We start from the raw sequence: 25,685 nt of genomic DNA on the forward strand, positions 1-25,685 counted from the left end.
TCCAGCTAGAGTTTTGCCCTGGGTTCGAGTAGTATTGGTCATCTAGCCGAGTTTTAAATGGATATAATCATCCACACGTACCCAACTATAAAGTTTCGTAGAATTAGTTTTTGGGTCTAAAAAACTTTTGGAATCCTCACATTTATCAAAAATGTATTATTTTATTTCTTTTTATTGAAGTATATAAAAATATAAATAAAAGTCAAAATACAGTAATTTGATACCTAAACACTATAAAAATATTTAAATTGAAAACATAATTATGGATAATAAACTGGGTTTAATATTTGTGGTATCTTAAAATGTTACACTAGTTTTAACAAATATACATTATTTATTATTATGTTAAAATACCTAAAATAAAAAATAAAAGGCAGGAGGTTCGCTTGAAACACATCAAATGTGTGGTGTTAGTAGTGTAGAGTGTAGATCATTATTATTGCTTGTAAAGTTGAACTGCTAGCCGTTCATGTATATTTTATTATTTTTTTTAAATGAACTCCTTCTTTGTTGTTAACATACGTTGAATGGCAATAAAAAGACAGGTCTTCCACCCCAGCGTACGTTTTGTCTCTCTCCTGCCAGTCCATTCAGACTCTTAGTTAAAATTAGTGGTAACATAATTGAGTGGCAATCTCCGAGGGATTATGGAATCTGGGCCTTTTGGATCTGCTTTTGCAATGACCAATGCCCTCAAATAAAGTGTTTCTTTGCCAAAATTCATCTCTCTTTCGCATCCATTTGCATTAGACTTGAAGAAAGGAAAAAAACATACACTCATTCCAATACGTATGCAACATGAGATAAATATAACAGATAATTAAAGTACAAAAATAGCAAATGCGTCAAAAAAAGAAAATAAAAGGAAAAGAGAAGCATATGTTCAAGTTCTGTTCTCCGTACCAATGCAGCTTTAGGTCCAAAGGTCATCTTCCAAGTTAAATTTAAAATTTTTTTTAACAAAAAACACTTTATATTATGTCTTCTTATTTGCATGTTTAATTGAATGTACGTTTTTATATTATTGTAATTGTCCATCGGAACCGCTCACGTTCTTCCACATGCCCTCAAATCATATTCTCACTCTCCTTTTTTCCACAGGTTAACTGAACAATTCACGAGATATCAGCCAAATTAATAAACAATCTTTCGAGGGAATTGTAGATTCCATTCATAAATGAGTTCCGATTCATAACACGCAGAAGATCTCATCTTATATACTACTGCATTTATTCAATTTGATAAGATTTATATCAGCATGCATGACATGTGGCGTCATTACCAAATTATCTACACAAACCACTTAGAATTACATTGTTTGAACGATGTATTCTTCTAGGCTTATGATCGTTTTGAATAATCCACCTTACCAAACTATTCAAACCCCTCCAAAGTAAATATGATGCCGTAAGATTACATATACAAGACAACTATGAAGTTTGCACACATACTTTTTGCCTCTTTTTTTTTTTTTGACATCGAAAGCTCCATATTTTATTAAGAAACTGCGAAGAGGGTGGCCTCTGGAGCCATCCAGCTTGGGAGTTGAGAGTTTACATGGGAGAAGCAAAAGCCTCGAGACCGAGCTCCCTTAGCAAGGTGGTCGGCTCGGAAGTTCATAGTACGAGGAATAAAAGATATAGAGCAAAAAGTAAACATAGAACGAATAAGATGGAAATCATCAAATTCAGCCAACAAAGATGGCCAGTTGTCTTCTTCATCTTCTTCGAGTAGATTGACCAGTTGAAGGCAATCCGTCTCGAAGGTCATTGAGCTATGGTCTAACTGGATAGAGGATTTCATGGCCCACAACAGAGCTTGGAACTCCGCATGCAGGGGGGTTAGGACTTGGTTACTAGCAAATGAACCAGAAGTCGTCATCCCATCCTCGGTCGCCAGGACCATTCCTCCACCAAAAAATTTGTCTTCTTTGTGCCAGGAGGCGTCAATGGAACATACAGGGCGAGCGTGTGTGGTCGTGATGGTGCTGGCCGGGGTGGTTCCATCATCATCTTCGTCGTGGATTTCTTCTATGGCTTGTGCTACACGCCAGCTTTCGGCCTCGGCTTTGGCGGTCTGGATAGTCTCCAGCGGAGAGATATCTTTGCCATTGAAGGCTTTGTCGTTCCGAGCTTTCCATATGTACCATATTACCCATGGCACGTTGTTGATAATTGTATCCTGCAAACCATAGTCTTTCGCTCGCCACAAGACATGATCCAGGTTACTGAGTATCGAGGTGCACGGGAATAAGCCCGGAAAGTGGGGTATGTCGGCCAGAGCCCACGCTTGCACCGCAGGCGGGCATTCGAAGAGCAGGTGGTTTCGCGTTTCTTCCTCCGCTCCGCATCTCGGGCATGAACGCTCATTTCCACAGTGCCGATCTGCGAGTGAACTGCAGACTGGAACACAATTGGATAGCGCCTGCCAAATGAATTGTTTTATTTTGTTCGAGGTTTTGAGTGTCCAAACTCGGGCCTGCAGGGCCATGGCGCTTGGTTCCAGGACAGGAGCAGGTTCGGAAGCATCCATTGTTTCCATGGCCAGAGCATATCCAGTTTTTACAGAGTAGACTCCTGACTTGGTGTGGCTCCAGCAGTACCTGTTTCCACGAGAGGATCGCGTAGGTTGAAGACTCTGGATGAGGGGGATATCCTCGGGGGCCACTAGTTCTCGCAGGAGGTCTAGCTTCCAAGCTCTCGAGTTTGGCTCCAGCAAGTCGACAACTCGGAGTGCGGGGTTGAAAGAAGGGCCGCAAGGAATGGCTGGGCGCGCCGGTTTTGTGGGAATCCAAGGGTCTGCCCAAACCAGAGTGCTATGTCCTGTTCCGATCGTTTTACGAAGGCCTGCCTTTAGCAAAGGCTGCGCTGCCATGAGGCTTCTCCATACATACGAGGGATTGCTGGCCTTGTTGACATCCACTGGGTTTGAGAGGCGGTAGTATCGTCCCCTGAGGACTCTTGCCAGGAGAGAATCTGGATATGAGTCCTCAGGGGACGATACTACCGCCTCTCAAACCCAGTGGATGTCAACAAGGCCAGCAATCCCTCGTATGTATGGAGAAGCCTTATGGCAGCGCAGCCTCTGCTAAAGGCAGGCCTTCGTAAAACGATTGGAACAGGACATAGCACTCTGGTTTGGGCAGACCCTTGGATTCCCACAAAACCGGCGCGCCCAGCCATTCCTTGCGGCCCTTCTTTCAACCCCGCACTCCGAGTTGTCGACTTGCTGGAGCCAAACTCGAGAGCTTGGAAGCTAGACCTCCTGCGAGAACTAGTGGCCCCCGAGGATATCCCCCTCATCCAGAGTCTTCAACCTACGCGATCCTCTCGTGGAAACAGGTACTGCTGGAGCCACACCAAGTCAGGAGTCTACTCTGTAAAAACTGGATATGCTCTGGCCATGGAAACAATGGATGCTTCCGAATCTGCTCATGTCCTGGAACCAAGCGCCATGGCCCTGCAGGCCCGAGTTTGGACACTCAAAACCTCGAACAAAATAAAACAATTCTTTTTGCCTCTATGTAAACTAAAATATAGAAATTCAGTAGTATTTATTGTGATGATATTGCTAAACTCTAGTAGTTCTGTTCTTTCGACATTTATCTATTTTTTTTTCTCAACAAAATCTTCTTAGTTTCAGACAAATGTTTCTTCTATTCACTAGAATATGTTACAAAACATATTTGTATGCAATATGGAAGAAATAAAACGATATAACCAATCAATGATCATTGTTATCCGCACTCGATTAGACTTTTGATCAAAGAAGAAAACTTAATGTAAATCGACAAATAAAATCCATCTATCTCGCTATTTTCAGCCAACACTCTTTCGCACAAACCACATAAGATCATCATCCTTTAACCGATATCTTTGAATCTTGTGCTTCTTTTGACATTGAAATCTTTCTACGTAAATTTTTGTTTTAGTATTATATATGTAGAATACAAGTGAAACATCCTGATGGTAATTAGCAAAGTTTAAAATAATTGATTTGATTATCTATGTTGTTAAATAACTTTTTTTTATAATAGAATTTTAGATTTAAGCGTGTTTGAACTAAAATAATTTTAAAATTTATGACTTATCAGAATATTTTTTTTGGTAAATGCCTATATGATTAGTAAATAAATTTTATTAATTTTGTAAAAGCAACACATTGATCATTAGACGAAGATAAAATATATATAATAAACTGCATAGAATCCACTGACAACAACGTCCAAGTGTTCTGATGTCAACTTCAATGGGACACCAAAACACTAAATTTGGTGTAGTTTTATCTCCAATAGAACACCAAAAATGACACAATCCCACCAAATTCGGTATAGAATATTCATAACACCAAATATTAAAATAATGTATTTTATTATTTTTATTTAGTTATAGATAGATTGGTTTTATTAATTAGTTTTAACTTATAGTTAAAATGAATATATCATAATATAATTATTTTAATTTATTTTCATATTACTAACATTAAACTAATATTGTATATATATTTAATTAATAATATAATTAAATGAGTTATCAGTTACATTAAATTGTAACAAAGAAAAATGCTTTTCACTTTAAATGTATAAAATTTTAATTTTGACTAATTTTAAATAAAATAAATAAAGTATACAAATTAACTAAAACAAAAGAAAAATATATAAATAAACAAAATATAAAATTAATGAATTTTAATAAATAAATATAAACTTATATGTGATAAATATAATTAATCACAAATAATTATTGTATTAAATCATCAAAATTAAAAAAATATATATATATAAAATATTGTTTGGTGTAAAATTTGGTGTAATGGTTGGAGATGGAAAATAAAGTTTAACACCAAAACACAAAATTTGGTGTAATTTCAACACCAAATTCGGTTTTTTGGTTGGAGATGCCATGAGCGTTACAATAACATCCACACGTTATAAAAAAATAAAAATATAAATTTTAATATAGCTTAATAGGTTAATAATAAAAAAAACTAAATATAATTGTGCATCTCTAATAGTTATTGGAGATTTTCCTTTTTTAGTCTCTTCCATTGAAAAAATATTTTCCTTTCACTACAATATTCCATTAAAACTTTAAAATAAGAAAATCGAAAGTAATTCTCTAGAAAAGACTAAAAAGTATTCTTGGAAATATATAAATAGGGCATCCCTAAACGTCTAAGCATCAAACAAAATCCTTGGCTCCCCCCGAATCTAGCTTTCTCCCTCTCTCTCTCGATGGAGAAGAATCAAGCAAGCCTTCTTCTCCAGCAACAGCTCAAACGTCTCTTTCTTTCTTTTATTCGATTCATTCTAGGGTTTTCGAATTCGAACTCGCGTTTTCTGAATTGATTGGTTTTGATTGAGCTGAATTTCGATTCCGTTAACCTAATTTTGTTGGTTTTGTTTGCAGATCTGTGCAAGAACCCGGTTGATGGTTTCTCTGCTGGTCTCGTCGACGAGAGTAACGTCTTTCAGTGGAGCGTCTCGATCATGGGTCCTCCCGATACTTTGTAGTGAGTCTTTCTATCTTCTTGATTCAACATAGAGTTTATTTGATTCTCTACGGAATTGGAGATTGTGTGTTGATTTGGTTTGTTTCTTTAGATCAAGATGTATTTTATTGATATATTGAATTTGCTTTAGCTGATTGGTTCCGTTGTGATATTGAATCTTTGTTTTGTATTTGCTTTGTTGTTTCATTACATTATGGTACTTCGTTGGTTCTGTTGTGCTATCTATCTGTGTTACGCTTATGCTATGTGAGCTTAGATTTTAAACTGTTTTGATGATTTTTTCTTTGGCATTGAAACTTTGTTCTCTGGTTGTAGTGAAGGGGGATTCTTTAATGCAATTATGACATTTCCAGAGCAATATCCTAACCTCCCACCAACTGTGAGGTTCACCTCGGAGATGTGGCATCCCAATGGTAACTGCTTATTCTGAATATTAACTCTCTCTTTAGATTGAGTCTTCCTGATGGTTTATGTTACATTTGAAACTACAGTTTATTCTGATGGGAAAGTTTGCATATCGATTCTTCATCATCCTGGCGATGATCCTAATGGATACGAGCTTGCCTCTGAACGTTGGACACCTGTCCATACGGTAAGCCATTTGTTTTATTTATTTTTCTCACCAGTTTAGTAGCTTCTGCACACTGGTAATTTGCTAGCAGGGTTAACTGTCTAAGTCAATTTACGGGTTTGAGTTTCTCTGGTCATCTATATAACTTGTTATTCCTCGAATACATCATATATAGCTTTCCCTGCATTTGTGCAGAATGAGACTGGATTTGTTTGATTTTTTGAGCTTTTTTGTGCCAGTTGCTTTTCAAGTATCTATGGATCTGTTTGTTGGATCATATGAGTGAGATATAATGGGTTGTTGTGTATGATGCAGGTAGAAACCATTATGTTGAGTATCATATCCATGCTCTCGAGTCCAAACGATGAGTCACCAGCGAACGTGGAAGCTGCAAAAGAGTGGAGAGAGAACAGAGCAGGGTTTAGGAAGAAAGTGAGTCGCTGTGTTAGAAAATCGCAAGAGATGCTATGAGCCATCTCTTCTTGGCGTTTTTATGTGTTGTAGAAATTTCGATCCTAAGCTAAGAGAGAGAGAACGTAAGTAGCATCAATCATCAAGTAGCAGGCGGATGAATCTGTGTGCTCAAAAGCTTGTTTTCTTTTTATGGTTTTGGAGATGGCTTTAAGGTTTGGAATATTGTGGTGGAATCAAATCAACTCCACCTTTTAGGATTATAATCTTACTCTCGTTAATGGATTCGTTTTCACATTCCTTTTTTAATTTGTTTATCTGATATCATAACTCTCGATTATATATATCTATAGGAAACCAAAATATATCAACATTTTTGGTCTTGTTAATCGTTGATTTTCATGTGAAAGTAGCATTAGGCTCGAGTGTTCGGTTCTTAATTTTAGAAATTAAACCGAAATTATCTGAATTTCTTTTGGATATAAAAAATATATATATATGAGAACTTTAAATATTACGTGAAAATATATTCGGAAATCTGTGAAAGCCTATATACATTTGAAATACGAATAAAATATCCAAAATACTATAATATATTTGAAATACCGAAACACTGAAATTTTATAAAAAAAAATATGAAATTATAAATGCATTTAAAATACCAAGAATATATTTATGATATCCAATCTTTTGGACACTAAAATAACCGATTTGAATATTATCCGAAAACCGAACCGATATCTACATGTAATAGTGCGCTGGTATCATGTCTATATCTGAAATCAAACCAAATCAGATTATTTCAGGTCAGTTCCGGTTCAGTCTTCCGATGGCTCAAACGTCATTTTCAGACTTTCTTTAACGACTCCGGCATTAATTACTCGACAGCAGTTTCTATAACAAAACATTTTACAAAGAGACAAGAGGGTTTGTTGAATTTATTACCTTTGTGCACCTAATCCATTTAGTGACACAAATCTTTACTCTCTTAATTGGTTCGTCAGAAACGCCTACTATTATCATGTGAAACCCGGGGTTTTAATTTCAAATACCTTTCCAAAATGCAGCGTCTCTGACCACTTAACATTACCAAAAATGCTCATTTACATTTAATGGTTTGGGACCGTTACAACGTTGCAACAAACCGAACCAAGAATATTAAACCAGGAAAAATCAAGAAAGCGACATTGTACCAACCGGTTATCAAGCTATATCTCTTTTCTTCGCATCACTTTCCCTCTCATTCTTCTTCCTTATCTCTCTCTCTCTCCCTAATGACTCGTGACTCCAACTTAACTACTTTAAAACCGCCGCACTTCTCATGAGTCCTGTCTCTCTTCTTCCTCATCATCATCATCGCTGTTAGCCACTCCTCTGATCTTCTCCTCCGCCATGCGCTCGCCGCATGACTTCCGCAACGGCGAATCTCCGACTTACCGAGACCGTACTCACTTCCACTCCACCGTCGCGGCTCAGAAGCTCCGTCGCTTCCATTCACTGATCCTCCTCCTCCGCTTAGCCTCTTTCTCCTTCTCCCTCGCCTCGGCCGTCTTCATGCTCACCAATTCCCGCGGCTCCGGTTCCCCTCACTGGTACGATTTCGACGCTTTCAGGTTCGAATTCTCCTTTCTCAGCTCCTCAATTTTTTTTTAAAAAAAAATCGAAGAATCAAATTTGGAATTTTGAAACTGAGATCAGAATCGCGTTTTGGGTTACAGATTCGCGTTCGTGGCAAACGCGATCGTGGCGATATATTCCGTGTTCGAAATGGGAGTTTGCGTTTGGGAATTTTCAAGAGAAACAACGTTATGGCCTGAAGCGTTTCAAGTGTGGTTCGACTTTGGTCACGACCAGGTGATTGATTGATTGATTAATTAAATAAAAGATCAATTCTATAAAGCTTAGATTTGCATACTACTTAGTCAAAGGCAAACATGCTGTCTCAATGATTGCTTACAGTTATCTAATTAGAGTTTAATTATTTTATTCTCAACTTAGATTTTTAATTAACCCCAATTAGTTAATTAGTTTGTAAAAGAGACAAGACATGAGGTTGAAAGTGTGTATCGGCAGGTGTTCTCTTACCTGTTGCTATCGGCAGGATCAGCTGCAGCAGCATTAGCTAGAACGATGAGGGGAGGTGACACGTGTACGGCCAACAAAGCCTTCTGCTTGCAGTCAGATGTAGCCATTGGCTTAGGCTTTGCTGCTTTTCTGTTCCTTGCCTTCTCTTCTTGCTTATCTGGTTTTCGAGTTGCTTGTTTTCTCATTACAGGCTCTCGTTTCCACCTTTAGTAGTATTGAGTGATTCTTAATGAAAAAAAAAACAGTTTGTTACATTTGTGTTATGGACTTGATGTGTTGGAGTTTTACCATATATATATATATATATAAGATAACAAATTTGATCTATGAAGTCTCAGTTTACAGTGGATGAAGCTGATGAAACATTGAATTGAATTGAATCATGAGAAGGTTTTAAAGCTTCAAGCTACAAAACGAAACCATAAGATTGGCTTAAGCTTCTGCTATAGTCTGAGGTTGCTGCTCTGCTTTGACCTTAGCTTTACCCTTTTTCTTACTATCCTTTGGCTTCTTCTCCTCTTCATCTTTCTCTGCTGCATCCAGCTCGATTCTTACAAAAACAGGACTAGCTTGCGCCATAACTTGACCTTCCTTTAGCTCTCCCCACTTGGTATCATCCTAAAGAAACAAAAACCATTACAATCAAATGCATGAAGCTTTTAGTTTAAATCAGATGACAGTAGATCTCGTTTGTTGTTACCCATGTTATGCTATTGAACTGATCAACTGAGAACCCAAGCTGTGAATATATCTTCAGGCTTAAACAAGGAGCAATGGGGGATAACGCAACCGCTATGATTCTCATTACTTCCAGTATAATCACCAGATCCTGTAAATCAATTGCGAGACAAAACCAGTCACTAACTTGATCCTCTTAACCAAAATAACAAATCCTTGTTTTCTTGTTTTATGACCTTGGCTGCAGCTTCTGCTGAGACACCACCTTGTTTGAAAAGCATCCAAGGTGCTCTTTGATCCATGTAGGAGTTTCCCGCATTCCCAATCTCTAACACAGCCTCACACGCCGTTGATAATGACAGGCTCTCATAGTTTGTCCGTGCCTTTTCAACCAGCTTCTCTACTGTGTCTTTCAAAGGAACTCCTTCGGCTGCAATGGTGGAATCTACTACTAAAGTGGACTCACAGTTCTTCTTGAGAAGGCCAAGAGTACGGTTTAGGAGGTTTCCTGAAGAGAAATTGCAATAAACATTTTTAGAAAACCAAACAAGACTCGAAGAGTTTTAGTTTTAGTAGAGTTAGAAGAAACCTATTGTGTTGGCGAGATGTGCATTGACAATTTTTATAAAACGGTCTTCTGAGTAGTCCCCATCGTTTCCAAATTCAACCTCCCGGATGAAGAAGTACCTAACAGCATCTGGTCCAAATTTCTGAACCAGCTCAAAAGGTTCTAGAGTGTTCCCCAACGATTTCCCCATCTTCATTCCATCCTATGATTTGACAAACCACAGAAGCAATGATATCAGAAAAGACAAATCCGATATCTCTTACATAACATGTAAATAGACTAAAAGAAGTTGGCAAGAACAAGAACTCTATGCAGAGTTTCTTTTTTTTTTTGTGGTTAAGTACCTTTGTGAGAAATCCATGACCAAACACCATCTTTGGAAGGTTCAGACCAGCAGACATTAGCATAGCAGGCCAATAGACAGCGTGAAACCTTAGAATATCCTGATAGGAAAGACAAATATAAATGCATGAATTTGGAAACACATGTGGGAAGGATGTTACTGATTCCAGAAATTACATTTAATGACCATGTGATTGTTATTGTTTCCAGAAAATAATCAGCTTATAATGTTGAAGGTGAATCCTAATAATAATATCACTAGAGTTGATAGTGAGTCATAAGCTATACCTTCCCAATCAAATGCAATGAAGCAGGCCAGCCTAATGAAACGGCAGTGTCTAGATTTTGTTGCTCATTGTCCTCTGTTAGAGCTGATATGTAACTGTAATGAAAGATGAAAGAATCAGAGTTTAATCTTAAAGTTTGATACAATATCCTGTACATCAATGTGTGGAGACAAATGAAGACTTAAGCACTAACTGTAAGGAAAAGAGAAAAGAAACTCACCCTAGTAGAGCGTCAAACCAAACATATATGGTTTGCTTGTCGTCATTAGGAACAGGAATCCCCCAATCTACTAATGCTCGAGAAATTGAAAAATCCCTTAAGCCACTCTTTATCCATGTTTGCACCTATTAGAAAAAGGATTAAAACAGACTGGGCTAAATACTCCTCTAATGTGTATCACTAAAGGTCCACAACTAATACTTGAATGCTTCAGAGGAAGACTGTGTCTCACCTCGTTTAGACGGTAGGAAGGCTGCACGAAACGAGGATTCTGAGACAAAACTTCTTCAAGAGGTTTCTGATATTTCGATAGAGCAAAGAAGTAGTTATCTTCTTTCCTGGCAACACATGGCATTTGATGAACAGGGCAACAATTGTTTTCAAGCAGCTCTTTCTCATCCTACAGAGAGAATTCGAACCAATCCAAAACTTATAAACCATAAAAAGTATAAACCCTTTAATTAACTCTTCAATTTAAAGAAACAAACCTTATATTCCTCACAGTTAACACAGTAAAGACCTTCATAATCAGCTCTGTATATATCCCCGTTCGCGAAAACTCGATCATAGAACTCTTTCACGATAGCTTCATGCTTAGGATCAGTGGTTCTGACGAACTTATCATAAGCTATATCGAGTTCTTTCCAAAGAGTTCGATAAGACTGAGAAATGAGATCACAATGCTCGGAAGGGTTGCGTCCGTTAGCAGCTGCTGAGGTAGCTATCTTCTCACCATGCTCATCTGTTCCGGTGATAAAGATAACCTTCTTGCCAAGCAGCCTCTACACAAAACAAACAAGGACACACCACATGAACTAAAAACTCAACAGCAAAAGGACTGAAACTTCTCAAGAACCCTAGAGAGATAGAGAGGTACAATAGCAAAAAAACTGAAACTTTACAAGAGCCCACCACATGAACTAACAATTCAACAGCAAAAGACTGAAACTTCTCAAGAACCCTAGAGAGATAGAGAGGTACAATAGCAAAAAAAATGAAACTTTACAAGAGCCCACCACATGAACTAACAATTCAACAGCAAAAGATTGAAACTTTACAAGAACCCAAGAGAGAGAGAGGTCAGAGACCACACACCTGGAAACGGGCGATTGAATCGGCGGCGATGGTGGTGTAAGCGCTGCCCATGTGGGGAGGGGCATTTACGTAATAAAGCGGGGTGGTGAGGACGAAAGTCTCGGCGTTGTCATGGCTTTCGAGGGTGGAAGTACAGTAGAGAGCTCTCCTCGGGGAAGAAGGGAGCTTTTTGGAGAATCTGAAGCTGTTTCTCGAAGAGAATGGTTTCTTAGTGAGGAGAGTATTAAATGGGTTTAACAAAGAGAGGGTGTTTTGAAGCGAAGTGTTTAACCTGGCCGCCATTGACGAAATACCTTCGCCGGAGAAGAGGAAGAAGAAGAAGAGATAGGAGGAGGGAACAAGCGATTTCGAGCGCTAATTAGGTTATGGTATTGGTACCAAAGCAAAACCAACAAAACCGGTTCAATCGAGTGAATATGCCACATCAACTTGTGTATACCAAAGAAAATGTTTAACCGATTAGTAATATTTAATGTTCAAGAAATCTTTAGGTTAGGTGGTGGAGAATTATTGTTTAGACACATAAGCTATCTCTCCAATATAAAACTCCATTTTTTATAATAATAAAAAAATGGAATAAAATGTAATACGAAACAAAATGTTCCAATCTTATTATATTTTTCACTCCATGATAGAATAACGAACAACAAATAAATATATAAAAAAATTTCTAGGATAATTTTTTTTAGTTTATTTTCACAAAAATAATCCCCAATGAAGAAAATGACCAAAATAAATTTTATTAAAGGATAAAAATATATTTTTACCCAAAGGTTAACTAATCTAGACTTAGGTTTAGAGTTAAGGGGTGAAGTTTTGGGATATGGTTTCAAATTTTTAAAAATTAAAATTTAAAAATAAAAAGGCTATTTTGTTCATTTTTAGAGCTATTTTTAGAATATAATATTATTAATAGCACAAATTTAAAATATATTAACCAATCATAAATAATATAGTAAAATATTATTGGTCAACCAGTTTCCAATAAAGTTAATGTACCTTAAAACTGTCAAAACATCTTATAATTTGAAACATAAATCTTCTTCAAAACATCTTATATTATAAAATGGAGAGAGTAATGTTTAGGGGATAACCTTTCATCTTTGCTTATTATGTCATATATGTCTCATCTCATGTAATGAATTAATGATCGATGCATTATTTTCGAGGTTCAACAAATTTGCTTATTGATTTTGTAATTATTTTTTGTTTTAACTTCATTTACATAATATTACAAATTATTTAATTACTAGGTGATTTTTCCGTACTCATGCACGGATATAAATATTATAAAGTAAATACATTATAATAATCTATTTATAATTTATAATTATTCTGCTACTTATGTTGTAATCAATATGCATGGTTTATTTTAAATAACAATATGTTATTTTAATTATACATATAGTTTTAGATCTATAGTATCTCAAATGTTTGGTTACTATTTGATATATTAGATAACATTTATTTTTCCGATCAAACTATAATATTTTTGTTGTAAAGATTAATATTTTGATTAATTTTGTTATTTTCATGTAGTTTGATTATTTTCTTATATTTGTATTTGTAATTATACATTTTAGTAAAATTATGTACAATTTAATATATGTTGTTTTGAGAATCAAATAGTAAAAATAAACTGAAGTGTTGATGATTCAAAGTTACATACATAAATATAACAATGGTAGTCCTTTGAAACCTTATGCATATATATATAGTTATACAAATACTTAATTATGCATATATATATAGTTATACAAAATACTTAATTTTGATATTTGGTTAATATATTTATAATATTATTTGAGAATTTCATATTTATTTAGTAACATGTTGAATCGTTCTATAATTTATATGTATAAAAATATTTCTATAAATAAAAATATATTATTTTTAATTTAATTTTTGACTTTGCATAAAAACTTTGGATGGGTCTAGTTACTTATTTTGTGGGTATATTGCGTTACATATATTCCATCAAATTAAACTATAACTATTTATAATCTAATTCAACCAAATCGTATTAATTGTATTCATTGCATTAGTTTGGTTGTTCATGTATTTTTGATTTTTAGTAATTTAGTAAATGTTAATTTTCAAAAATAAAATTATAAAAACCAAGTGATGATAGGTACAAAGTTATATAAAAACATAACCGATAAATTTTAAATGAGAAGATTATTTCTTTACTTTAATATCAAGAGTATTTTTCTAAACTTTTCTTTTTATGAAATCACATTATATATAAAAAATCTATTCATTTTAAGTTTTATTAATATTTTCTTTATCAAATATGTTATTTGAAAATATAATAGGGAACTTAAATAAAAAGAATGATTAAATTAAATTTTATTCATTAAATATATATCTTAGTTTATGTTATTTAAACTATTTTGTAATAATTTGAGATATAGATTGATTTAAATAAAATGCTTAATAATTTTAAAATATATATTATGTTGTTTAAGATTATCTTTTAGAAGGGAAAATTATGTCTTTACTTTAAAATCAAGATTATTTTGTGAACTTTTCTTATTATGATTACAATATATATAAAAGATATTTTCTTTTTTAAAAGTTATAAATTTTCTTTTTCAAATTGGTTATTTGAAAAAAATAAAGAAAAGGAAACCTAAAAAAAGGAAAAATAAAAAACATATATAATAATGTTAATTAGATATATTTGATTCATTAAGAGTATCATCGTAATCATTTATTATTTCACTAGTTCAGTTTAAACATGTTTAAATCTAAATATTTTAATACAAATAACTAAAAATAAACATATTTGATAACATAAATAGTCAAATCACCCACACAAACCATCAAATACTAGAAGCTGAGATATTATCGATTTTTTATGGATACCAAGAAATTCTGAAAAACAATTTAATAACATCCAAAAATATTCAATACTATATATTTTGTCAAGGTATGTTTAGTTGTGAATCGGTCTTACTCGACGGGATGGGGTCTCACCCGTGGTTTTGAACCACTTCATTTTTTCTATGTGGTGCTGCTGCCACCGGTTCCTACACTCTATGTCAAAGAGCAAGCCGGCCTCGTCCAGAAAGCCATCGGAAAGGAACCCATCAATTCAAAGAAACCTTCCTTTTGAATGAATTCTCAGACTGAAAAAGAATAAAAACATTGGGTGATACAAAGTGATAAATCACACTGACAAAATCCTCTGTTTCTTTGTTTTTGTTTTGGTCCCATTGATATTTGAGCATGTCTTGTGTTGCAGATGAACATACATATTTTTTTTTATCATAGAAAAGAACTTCACAAGCCTTTTAATGTTCAACTGTAAGTTTGTAACCACATACCATTTTGAAACCGAAATTTGAAACCGAAATTGGTGTACATCTGTTTGTGTTGCACCACAGATTTACAACATATACATACACTCAAATATTATACGATGATACATGTGACATGAAGTATACTAATGTCATATACTTTATATTATCCAAAATCCAGAATAAGAAATTGAGTTTTGATAATGCATCACTTTAGAGAAAGCAAAGTTGTGGAGCCACTCTAATTGCTGCTGTGGAAATATGCTTTTAATGGATGCACTCATATACCTGTCATGTGTGAGACATTTGGTGCCATCATTACCAGCTTCACCATCAAATCTTTATTCCTTTTTTTTTTCATTTTTTCTCTTTTTCATTCCTGAATACTGAAAGAACTGTTAATGTCACAAACATATATACATCACGCTTTTATCTTTCTTTCTCCATACATACTTACGAAAGAAGCTCCAAATACATCTACGGCAAATACGTAGTTAGAATATTGTACTATCATAAATCACTCTTCATACTAGTGATGCAAATGCAGTGCTGTAATTTATTTTATTATGAAAATAAGATGGTGCAGACTTTTCGCTATGCTGTTCCAGACTAGTTACTTTGATTACCGATTGAAACATGCTTTTAAGTAACGTCAAAGATAATTTTTCCGAGACGGTGCAAGCCAATAATTTGATGAAACATGAGAGGGAGGCTTCGCTAGTCTTGCATGTAATTAATGTTTTTTCATATCATACTAGGATGGGATCGGGACTTCACCTATATTCATTCAAGTACTTAAGCAATGTACAAACACAACTTTCTTTGAAAAGAAATATATACATGTCACGTTCATATCATATGGCAACATTAATAGGCCTATTTAAAATTCAACTATATTACTTCGCTGTTTTGTACTTACTAGGTTTATATTTAGACACTCATTATGCTACTTGTGAGATTTGATTTTAAGACTTTCATTATGACATAGTTAAGAAAATAAACACGTTAATTTAATTAAATTAAACATGTTACCAAGTATTCTTAACTCAACAGGAAAATCACCATTAGCAACGTTTTGAGGTCACATAATCGAATGACGCTTGATATGAAACTACGGTTTTTGGCTTGATATTCAGAAAAAAAAGAAAAATAAACATGTTTTAGTATTCTATATACACTAAGTTGTAATAATGTTGATTATGTAATAATTATATAGTTTTAATTAGCAAATTACATTGAAATTCGAGAACTTTTTAACTTTGGTTACATATAAGGAACGTATGGTACTACATTGGGAATGCCAGTTGAAATTGTGATAATATTGTTAACTGATAGTCTGATACTGATATGAAAATATTGGGGTGCGCTATAAATTCAGCAAGACAGATATTAAACAGTGTCGGCGACGGTAGGATGGAAAGCTTTAATATTTATTTGATGCTACTATAGTGAATATTGTCAAGATGTTTATAATTTTTTTTCTTCAAAACGGTTAATGTATATAGTATTGTTACTTCATTTGGAAATACTTTGGTAACCTTACTCTCATTGAACTAAATTAGTTTTCTTGTTGGCTACGAAACTCAGCTAGTTTCTTATTTTTACAGGTTTCTGACCTAGTTGTCTAGTGATATAGCATTTGCGTGAACGAGCTAGTTCAACTCATTTACTATATCAACATGAACCCATATTATTTACATTGTAAAGTTACCTGAATCCATGAATGATTAACTGAAAACCTCCATAAAATGTGGAGACTAGAAAAAAAAGCAAACAAATCGCATTTACTGCATTTGTTGGCTAATAAACAAACTTTGCGATCATTTGTAGCAGCTGTATGACCGGTCGTAGCAAAGACTGAGAGCATTTTTATCGCAGATTTCTTAGGTTGGGTTTTTTACCGTAATATAAGATATGGTTTCTTATTTTATCGCAGATTTCTTAGGTTGAGTTTTTTACCGTAATATAAGATATGGTTTCTTAATTTTTAACAAAAAAAACTAAGAGACGTCTCTTATATCTCTTATCTAAAGAATATCTCTTAATTGTTTTAGCTAAAAACTAAGAGACCATATTTTATATTACGCTGAGAATTCTAACCAAGAGACATACAATAAACATGTTATTATAAAAAAACAATTGCAATTAAACTGCTCGGAACCTGATACCTGTCTCATGATGTTGAAATAAAAAAGTTATACAAATCAAGAAACAATATAATTCAGAAAATTATAATAATAAAAAGAGAGAGAGAGGCTCAATCAAAAGCACCAACCAAAGTTACACCGACTTCTTCTTCTAATCACAAACACAAACCAAAGAGAGAAACAACAAGAAAGCAAGAAAGAAACAGAGCTTCAACAGGCATGGGAGAAAAAGAGAAGAAAAGCAAGAAGAAGAAAAATAAAGATAGCAAATCCTCGCCGGACATCTCCTTCAAACCCTCCTCCGACGTTAAAGGTCTGAAGTTCGGCGGCCAGATAATAGTCAAATCATTCACAATACGGCGAGCAAGAACACTCGAGCTCCTAAAACTCCTCTCCCTCCCTTCTCCCTCATCACCTCCGCTTCTTTCCACGGCGGCGTATATTCCGACAAACTTCACGATCTTAGCTCACCAAGCATGGCACACACTGACCCTCGGACTAGGAACAAGAAATTCCAAAGTAGTGGTCTTCGTGTTCGAATCCGAGGCGATGAAGACGGCGGTCGCGGCGGCGGATGGAGGATTATGGCCGTCGGAGATTCCGCTCGGTGAAGTGAACAAGAAGATGATTAGAAAGTTAAAGAACTGGGAGATGGCGAGGTTCAAGTTCAGGAAAGGATGCTTAACGTTTTACGTCTACGCCGTGAGAAACGCCGGAAGTGAAGGTTTTGCGGCGGCGGAGGACTTAAAGGTAATTTTACAGGCGGTGGTGGCTTTGAAAGACTTCATGGATCACACGGCGATGCTAGTAATGCCCCACCAGAAAGCTATTAATTACAGTTCTTGCCCTCCTTTTGCCATGGCTCACTAGTATAATTGAACTGGCCCTCTTCTTTTTTATGAGGTCTGATAATACTCTTGTATTTAACGTGATAATGTTACAATGAGAATCCTACTCGTCTTTTATACATATAAGCCGGTCCTAGCTTGTCGTGTACGACAAGGTATACATCTCTATCTCCAAAGATACTAACAACCACATATGGGAATATGTAATATCGATCAAGATATTATCCGAAAGTGAATATTCACTAACATCCCAATACCCCTCCTCAAGTTGGAGCATGTAGATTTCTAATGCCCAACTTGAAAAGAAATGACCGAAACACCTTTCCGCCAAGTGCTTTTGTGAAAATATCAGCCAACTGATTCAACGTAGACACATGCTTCGTTCGTACTACACCCCGCTGTATATCATCACGAATGAAATGACAGTCCAACTCAACGTGTTTAGTACGCTCATGGAAAACCGGGTTAGAAGCTATATGAAGAGCTGAGCGACTATCACAATACAAATTCATCGCCTCCCGATGATCAATACCCATAGTGTAGAGAACACTCTTTATCCACTTTAGCTCGCACAATGCCTCCACCATCGCGCGGTACTCTGCTTCAGCAGATGAACGAGAGACCACCTCTTGCTTCTTAGACCTCCATGAGATCGGTGAATCTCCCAACTGAACCAGCCATCCACTAAGAGATCTTCTTGTTATCGGACACCCTGCCCAATCCGAATCACACCAAGCAGTAAGCTGAAAATCACAGTCTGATTTGAGCAAGATACCTTGTCCAGGAGACCCTTTCAAATACTTCACTACTCGCAGTCCAGCATCCCAATGCTCCTGAGTTGGTCGCTGCATAAATTGAGAAAGAGTGTGGACCGCGTAGGCGAGGTCTGGACGTGTTGCTGACAAGTAGATCAGCCTCCCAACTAGGCGCCTGTACTGTTGCGGGTTAGACAAGGGCTGAGCGACAGACTTGGCTAATTTGTGATTTTGCTCAATAGGAAACTCGACAGGCCGACCACCAAGAAAACCAACGTCAGCTAGAATATCAAGCGTATACTTTCTCTGCGACAAAAATATCCCCTCCTGGCTTCGTGCCACTTCAATACCCAAGAAATATTTAAGTTTTCCAAGATCCTTCATGTGAAAACATGTACTTAGATAAGACTTAAAATCCTGAACAACTTCATTCGAACTCCCTGTCAAAACTAGATCATCAACATATATTAAAACATGAAGTTCCTTCTTCCGTGTGATCAAAGAAAAAAGCGAATGATCAGCTCCACACTGGACGAAACCATAATCAAAGAGAGCCTTTGCAAACTTTGCAAACCAGCAACGCGGCGATTGCTTCAAACCATATAAAGACTTGCGTAGGCGACACACCATACCCTTTTCTGGAGCATGGAAACCAGGCGGTAGTTTCATAAAAACTTCTTCATCCAAGTCCCCGTGTAAAAACGCGTTATGAACGTCCATCTGGTGTAAGTCCCAGCCTCGTCCACATGCAATCTTCAGGAACATGCGCACTGTTGTCATTTTAATGACGGGTGCGAAAGTTTCAAAATAATCTAAACCCTCAACCTGTTTATTCCCAAGTGCTACGAGACGCGCCTTGAATCTTTCGACAGTACCATCAGCATTGTACTTAATCTTGAAGACCCATTTACATCCTATTGCGTGTTTTCCAGGAGGAAGATGTTCAACCGTCCAGGTACCATTTTCTTCTAGAGCCGAGATCTCAAAGCTAGCTGCATTTCTCCACCTTTCGTCTTGCATAGCTTCTGCAAAAGATTTTGGTTCTACTCCTTTGGTAACAGCGGCTAAAAATGCAGTATGAGCAGGTGAGAAACGATCACACGAGAGAAACTCCTCTATCCCATATAGTGAATCGAATTCAAACTCATACTCACCACCAGCACGATCCTCATTTCGTAGGACAGTGTTCAAAATATAGTCCTGCAAACGTGTGGGAGGTTTCTTCTCACGCAACCCTCTTCCCAGCTCCGTTACAGGTGTCTCATCTACTACTGGTTCGTCGTCTGCCTGCTCTGTGACGACCACTACATCTTCTTCTATCTCTGGTTGAGTAACATTTGACACCTCTACTTCTGTTATCTTGTTTTCTTCTTCATTCATGTCTTCTCTGTCTTCTGCCAGAGTATCTTGACAAGCTTCAGCCTGCTCAGTGTGGAAATGGTTTTCTTCCACCAAGTCGAGACCACTTTTCTCTGTTTCATTAACGCTATCATCGTCATCCAGAAACTGAACTGTATCATAGTCAGCAAATTGATTTCCTTCATAGAGAGCATCTTTAGACGAGGAAGACGTAGATACTTCAGAATATGGAAAAACTTCTTCAATAAAAGTGACGTCTCGAGATACAAAAATTTCATGCTTATCCAGATCAAATAGTGTCCATCCTTTCTTAGCGTATGGGTACCCGACAAAGACGCAGCGTCGGCTACGGCTAGCAAACTTGTCTCCATTCCTCTTCTGGTTATGTGCATATGCTAGACAACCAATAACTTTCAGTTCATCATACTTCGGTGCAGAACCAAAGATGACTTCGTATGGTGTTTTTCCTCTATGAATCTCACAGGGAGTTCTATTAATTAGGTGAGCTGCAGCAAGGACGCACTCTCCCCAGAACTCAGTAGGAAACTTTCCTTGAAACATAAGTGCTCTTGCGATGTTCAAAATATGGCGATGTTTCCTCTCCACTCTCCCATTTTGTTGTGGTGTGCTAACGCACGAGGTCTGGTGAACTATGCCGTTTGAAGAAAAAAAATTCTTCATGGACGTGAACTCTGTTCCATTGTCCGAACGTACCGTTTTCACATCTTTGTTGAATTGCCGTGATACTAAAGCAATGAAATTTTTCAGTGTTTGTTGAACCTGCTTCTTGTCTGCCAAGAGAAACACCCAGACACCTCTTGAGAAATCATCAACCACGGTTAGAAAATAGTAAGATCCACACAGGCTCTTTGTTCTGTAAGGTCCCCACAAGTCAACATGAATAAGCTCGAAGATGTCTTTGCTTTTATTGATACTCAAAGGAAATTCACTTCTACACTGTTTTGCTCGAAAACAAATATCACAAACTGAAAACTCAACACCACTACTTTCAACTACTGGCAACTGCCTTATTCTCTTCTCTGATGCATGCCCAAGTCGCCTGTGCCACAGCTCCAGCGACTCCTTTGCACCTACTTTCTTCACTCTTCTCACCAACTCCACTCCTTGAAGAAAGTAGACGCCATCCCGTCTTTTACCCGTTCCAATCGGAGTCATCAGCGTGAGGTCCTGTAATAGACAACACGTTTTTGAGAACAGAACAATACAATTCAGCTCATCAATGAGTTGTGAAACCGAGATCAAATTGCACTTCAGTTCTTTCACGTAAAGTACACTATGCAGTGTAAGATTGTTAGTCAGAATGACGCTTCCCTCTTGGTCAGCCATCACTAACTTCCCGTTTGGTAATCCAACTAGACATGGAGCAACTGTATGTATATCAAACAAGCCATCTACCATCCCTGTCATATGATGTGAAGCACCACTGTCTACTATCCAATCATCTCTACAGTTCTTACCAGTTAGCCGTGTCTCCTCTGTTTTCTCTCCCAGCAACTTTACCAGCTTGTCCCACTGATCCTTTGTTAATCCGGTCACTTCATGGGCATCAGCTGAAAGTCCTACGTGAGAGACTGCATTGACAGTTGCTCCTCTCCCGTAGCTTCCTTTGTTTCTCGCTGGAGCAGCTCCACTTCCCTGTTGAGAAGTCTTACCTCCTCGTCCTTTTCCATATTTCTCGACCCACCACTCAGGGTAACCGTGCAGCTGATAACACCCTGCAGTGTCATGACCGGTTTTGTTGCAATGAGTACAGTAACCTCCTCTGTTATTGTTCCGAGGTGTGTTCACTGCAAAAGCCATTGCTTCTCCTCTTGCCTCCTTCACCCGATCACGGTCAGAGAATCGCATCTGTTCTTCTCTTGCCACCATGGAGTAGGCGTGATCAACACTGGGAAGTGGTTCTGTGTTCACAATAGCCGTTCGTATGTTCCCATACAACGACGCGTCCAAACCAATGCAGAACTGATGTAGCTTCTCTCTTTCTCGTGCCATCTCGAGCTGACGCAAAAAATCGCATGTGCACCCTTGACACTTGCATCCTCCACAGCTACACACCGGTTTGTATTCATAATTTGAGAGATCTTCCCAAATCACTTGCAATTTTCCATAGTATGTCTCAAGCGACATATCTCTCTGCTTGCAGTTCATCAATTCTTCTTTCAGTTGCTGAACTCTGACTTCACTTCTTGAACTGAAACGCGCCTTGATGCTCTCCCATAGATCCTTAGCTATCTCACGATGTGTGATGCTGGACCTAAGTCTTGGTTCAATGGTGTTAAAGATCCAAGATGTCACCATGGCGTTCACGGTCATCCAGTCCTCTTCTTCTTCCGATCCTTCTTGCGGTGCTTTCACTGCACCATCGATGAAACCCAGTTTCTTCTTTGCTCGAAGTCCGGTTTTCACCTTCCTTACCCATTCATCATAGTTTCTTCCATTGAAGACAACTTGTGTGATCACATTTGCTGGATCATCCTTAGATGACAAAGCGTATGGAGACGTCACGATCTTGCTCACCGCTCCCTCCATCTTGCTTTCAATCTGTTTGCCGTCGGCTGACATACCTAGCGCTCTGATACCATATGAGGTCTGATAATACTCTTGTATTTAACGTGATAATGTTACAATGAGAATCCTACTCGTCTTTTATACATATAAGCCGGTCCTAGCTTGGACAAGGTATACATCTCTATCTCCAAAGATACTAACAACCACATATGGGAATATGTAATATCGATCAAGATATTATCCGAAAGTGAATATTCACTAACATCCCAATATTTTTCATTATTTTTGACTTTTTTTTAATTTTCAATATACAAAAAAATAGTTTTTATTATTATTATTTATTTTTGATTCCCTAATGAATTGTGATCAAGGATTGTTATTAATATGGTTTTTGGGTGGAAGAATTGTTTGAATAAGATCAAGACTGTTTGCGTTGGATTGTTTGAGATCGTGCATTACATATAACCAGAGCAGACCTTGAGCATGTTTGTCTCGATCGGCCTAAGTAGTTAATATGTATAGATGATAATGAACTTAAACTCGGAATATTAATTTAAAAAATTTGAATTAAAAGTGTAAAGTCACATTTTTTTATAAACACAATTAAAATTATAAAATGACGTTATTCGTAAAACGGAGTGAGTATAACTTTGCGTAAATTATTTAGTTTTCAATTTGTGATTGTTCTAAGCCCTAAAATTGGATCGAAGCTAGATGTTTCTTTTGCCAACAACTTCTAATTCACGTAATCAAAAACAAAATAGTTTTCTTTTGTTAATTATATTTAATATATAATGATGACGATCCAAGAACTGGAAGAATTATATATGTGCAATGTCTTTGATTTCTATAATCAGGTTAAGAATATGAAGGATCTCGTAGATCTTGCCTTTTTGGTAGGCGGCGACAGTATGTGGCTAATTATCCAAAACAAGTGTCACTATTTGTTTATTCTAGTCGTGACCAGTCAAATATTGTTCTTGAATGAGATCAAAACTCATCACTGCATATACTATTGGTTATAGTTTTGACCAACAAATGTTAATGATTCTATATTAGCAATGTCAATATGACGCTATGTGAACAATGTAATGTAATCATTGTAGAATATCATTGCCTGTGTGATTTTAGCCACTTTATAAATGCGTTTTGCTCATGTTTGACTGAAAACAGGAGATCGAGGGAGAAGCAACATTGAAAGTTTCTGTTGAACACTGGCTTAGTCAACAATGTGGACAAACCAACTTACTTTACTAACGGGAAAATTGCATTTTAAAAACTCAGATTATCATTATCTAACACTTTAAACACTGAATTTTTTTGACTAACATTTTAAACCTTCGACATTTTTACCGTAATAAACCCCCAAAGACGTTTTCTTGTTCAAACACAACCGGTACTGTTCATTTTACATGTCAAAATGATGACATGTCGGTTTCTTAAAAAAAAAATACAGAAAAATTCGAAAGAAATTAGAAAAAATTGTAAAAAATTCAAAACAAAATTAAAAAAAAATCTAAAAATTCAAAAAAATTTAAATTAAAATTTCAAACTTAAAAATAAAATAAAATATTAAAAATTTAAAATAAGATCTAAATTAAAATGTCAAATTTTAAAAAGAAAATAAAATTTTAAAAATTCTAAAATAAGAGCTAAAATATTAAAAAAATAATTTGAAATTTTTCTTTATTTATTTGTATTTATATATTTAGAGCATAAGAGTTTTTTGCATCTTTAATGAAACATTTTGGTCATTTTCTTAGAAAATCTTTTTGGGACAAAACTCAAAATAATATATTTGAGAGAATTATTAGCCCTGCGTGTAGCCACCATCAATTAACATGAGGTGAAATTGGCGACCCCAAAATACTTTCTGTGAAGTGTACTTAGGCGCTAGTCGGATTATGTAAGGTGTCTGGATATCCGGATTATCAAAAAAAAGGTTTTTGGTGGTAGCAAATTTTGATATATTGTTTTTGATGGTGGCAAGTTTTGATATAATTATAAGTGAGAGTCACTTTCATTGGATGGAATTTTAAAATAAATATAATTTTTTTGGTTAAATATTTACAATTTTAATTTTAAAATTTGAAGTTTTAATTTTAACTCTTATTTTAGAATTTTTAGATTTTTTAGAATTTTATTTTATTTTTTTTAATTTGACATTTTAATTTTAGATCTTATTTTTTACATTTTAATATTTTATTTTATTTTTAAGTTTGAAATTTTAATTTTAATTTTTTAAATTTTGTTTTGAATTTTTTACAGTTTTTCCAATTTCATTCGATTTTTTCTGTATTTTTTTATTTTTTAAGAAACCGACACGTCATCATTTTGACCTGTAAAATGAACAGTATCGTTCGTTTATGAACAGTATCGTTCGTTTATGAACAGAAAAACGTTTTTGGAGGTTTATTATAATAAAAATGTCACTATGAAGGTTTAAAGTGCTAGTCAAAAAAATTCAGTGTTTAAAGTGCTAGAAAATGACACTGTGAGTGTTTAAAATGCGATTTTCCCCTTTACAAACCAGAGCCATGCTTTAAAGTATTATGCAATTTTGTCTTTGTTTAACCAACCGGTCAAGAGTTTTTTATTGATGATTGTTTAAAGAGTTTGAAGGTTTAGCATGTACTAACAAAATAATGAAAAAGAAAGAGCGCAAGAGATATTTCGAACCACACATGAAACAATACGTCGATCGAAGATTGTGAACTGAGAGACGATTTTAGCTGAATGTGTCACTATGTAGTAGTAACTGATCAATAACCATAGCAAACAAAACATCATTTTTGTAATCATACCTTAGGAGAGTGATGCCTTAAGGTTTGTTAGCCTCATTTACAACCAACAAATAGTGATCCTCGATGACATTCGATTGCCATTGGCGAGGAAATACTAATCAAGTTGATCAATAAGAATATTTACGAATCCATACTCTAGAAAATTAGATATGTAATTTTGAATATAAAAATTC

At 35.8% G+C, this 25,685-nt stretch overlaps 5 protein-coding genes across 5 annotated transcripts; 3 read left to right on the top strand and 2 right to left on the bottom strand.

Annotated features, from left to right (window-relative positions):
- Positions 1 to 1,497: 1,497 nt before the first annotated feature.
- LOC125592004 lies at positions 1,498 to 2,874 on the bottom strand. The gene has a single exon (XM_048766970.1). The coding sequence runs from the start codon at positions 2,872 to 2,874 to the stop codon at positions 1,498 to 1,500; it is 1,377 nt and encodes a 458-aa protein (XP_048622927.1).
- A 2,244-nt stretch (positions 2,875 to 5,118) lies between these two features.
- On the top strand, positions 5,119 to 6,793 carry LOC106390664 (ubiquitin-conjugating enzyme E2 14). Its single transcript, XM_013831177.3, has 5 exons — positions 5,119 to 5,279; positions 5,409 to 5,511; positions 5,827 to 5,924; positions 6,003 to 6,103; positions 6,398 to 6,793. The coding sequence occupies exons 1-5, from the start codon at positions 5,234 to 5,236 to the stop codon at positions 6,551 to 6,553; spliced, it is 504 nt and encodes a 167-aa protein (XP_013686631.1). The 5' UTR covers positions 5,119 to 5,233; the 3' UTR covers positions 6,554 to 6,793.
- A 926-nt stretch (positions 6,794 to 7,719) lies between these two features.
- On the top strand, positions 7,720 to 8,905 carry LOC111212406 (CASP-like protein 4C1). Its single transcript, XM_022713949.2, has 3 exons — positions 7,720 to 8,106; positions 8,212 to 8,347; positions 8,567 to 8,905. Exons 1-3 carry the CDS (start codon positions 7,886 to 7,888, stop codon positions 8,786 to 8,788), a joined length of 579 nt encoding a protein of 192 aa, XP_022569670.2. The 5' UTR covers positions 7,720 to 7,885; the 3' UTR covers positions 8,789 to 8,905.
- On the bottom strand, positions 8,853 to 12,167 carry LOC111212405 (methionine--tRNA ligase, chloroplastic/mitochondrial). The gene is made up of 10 exons (XM_022713948.2): positions 11,769 to 12,167; positions 11,162 to 11,455; positions 10,906 to 11,073; positions 10,674 to 10,798; positions 10,455 to 10,548; positions 10,169 to 10,267; positions 9,846 to 10,026; positions 9,493 to 9,764; positions 9,279 to 9,407; positions 8,853 to 9,196 (listed from the first exon to the last, which is right to left on the bottom strand). Exons 1-10 carry the CDS (start codon positions 12,048 to 12,050, stop codon positions 9,011 to 9,013), a joined length of 1,830 nt encoding a protein of 609 aa, XP_022569669.2. The 5' UTR covers positions 12,051 to 12,167; the 3' UTR covers positions 8,853 to 9,010.
- A 5,058-nt stretch (positions 12,168 to 17,225) lies between these two features.
- On the top strand, positions 17,226 to 23,126 carry LOC111197928. Its single transcript, XM_048764662.1, has 2 exons — positions 17,226 to 18,110; positions 22,982 to 23,126. The coding sequence occupies exon 1, from the start codon at positions 17,437 to 17,439 to the stop codon at positions 18,085 to 18,087; it is 651 nt and encodes a 216-aa protein (XP_048620619.1). The 5' UTR covers positions 17,226 to 17,436; the 3' UTR covers positions 18,088 to 18,110; positions 22,982 to 23,126.
- The last annotated feature ends 2,559 nt before the right edge of the window (positions 23,127 to 25,685 follow it).

The sequence above is a fragment of the Brassica napus genome, chromosome C8, assembly GCF_020379485.1.
Source record: "Brassica napus cultivar Da-Ae chromosome C8, Da-Ae, whole genome shotgun sequence".
NCBI lineage: Eukaryota > Viridiplantae > Streptophyta > Magnoliopsida > Brassicales > Brassicaceae > Brassica > Brassica napus.

What these genes read in the sequence shown, in the direction of transcription:
- LOC111212406 (XM_022713949.2), top strand. Translation starts at nt 7,886, where the DNA reads ATGCGCTCGCCGCATGACTTCCGCAACGGCGAATCTCCGACTTACCGA. An exon ending in TACGATTTCGACGCTTTCAG is followed by an intron (nt 8,107 to 8,211) that starts GTTCGAATTCTC and finishes TTTGGGTTACAG; the next exon opens with ATTCGCGTTCGTGGCAAACG. An exon ending in TCGACTTTGGTCACGACCAG is followed by an intron (nt 8,348 to 8,566) that starts GTGATTGATTGA and finishes GTGTATCGGCAG; the next exon opens with GTGTTCTCTTACCTGTTGCT.
- LOC106390664 (XM_013831177.3), top strand. Translation starts at nt 5,234, where the DNA reads ATGGAGAAGAATCAAGCAAGCCTTCTTCTCCAGCAACAGCTCAAAC. An exon ending in GGTCCTCCCGATACTTTGTA is followed by an intron (nt 5,512 to 5,826) that starts GTGAGTCTTTCT and finishes CTCTGGTTGTAG; the next exon opens with TGAAGGGGGATTCTTTAATG. An exon ending in GTTGGACACCTGTCCATACG is followed by an intron (nt 6,104 to 6,397) that starts GTAAGCCATTTG and finishes TGTATGATGCAG; the next exon opens with GTAGAAACCATTATGTTGAG.
- LOC111197928 (XM_048764662.1), top strand. Translation starts at nt 17,437, where the DNA reads ATGGGAGAAAAAGAGAAGAAAAGCAAGAAGAAGAAAAATAAAGATAGC.
- LOC125592004 (XM_048766970.1), bottom strand. Translation starts at nt 2,874, where the DNA reads ATGGCAGCGCAGCCTTTGCTAAAGGCAGGCCTTCGTAAAACGATCGGA.
- LOC111212405 (XM_022713948.2), bottom strand. Translation starts at nt 12,050, where the DNA reads ATGGCGGCCAGGTTAAACACTTCGCTTCAAAACACCCTCTCTTTGTTA. An exon ending in GTCATGGATTTCTCACAAAG is followed by an intron (nt 10,027 to 10,168) that starts GTACTTAACCAC and finishes GTCAAATCATAG; the next exon opens with GATGGAATGAAGATGGGGAA. An exon ending in ACATCTCGCCAACACAATAG is followed by an intron (nt 9,765 to 9,845) that starts GTTTCTTCTAAC and finishes ATTTCTCTTCAG; the next exon opens with GAAACCTCCTAAACCGTACT.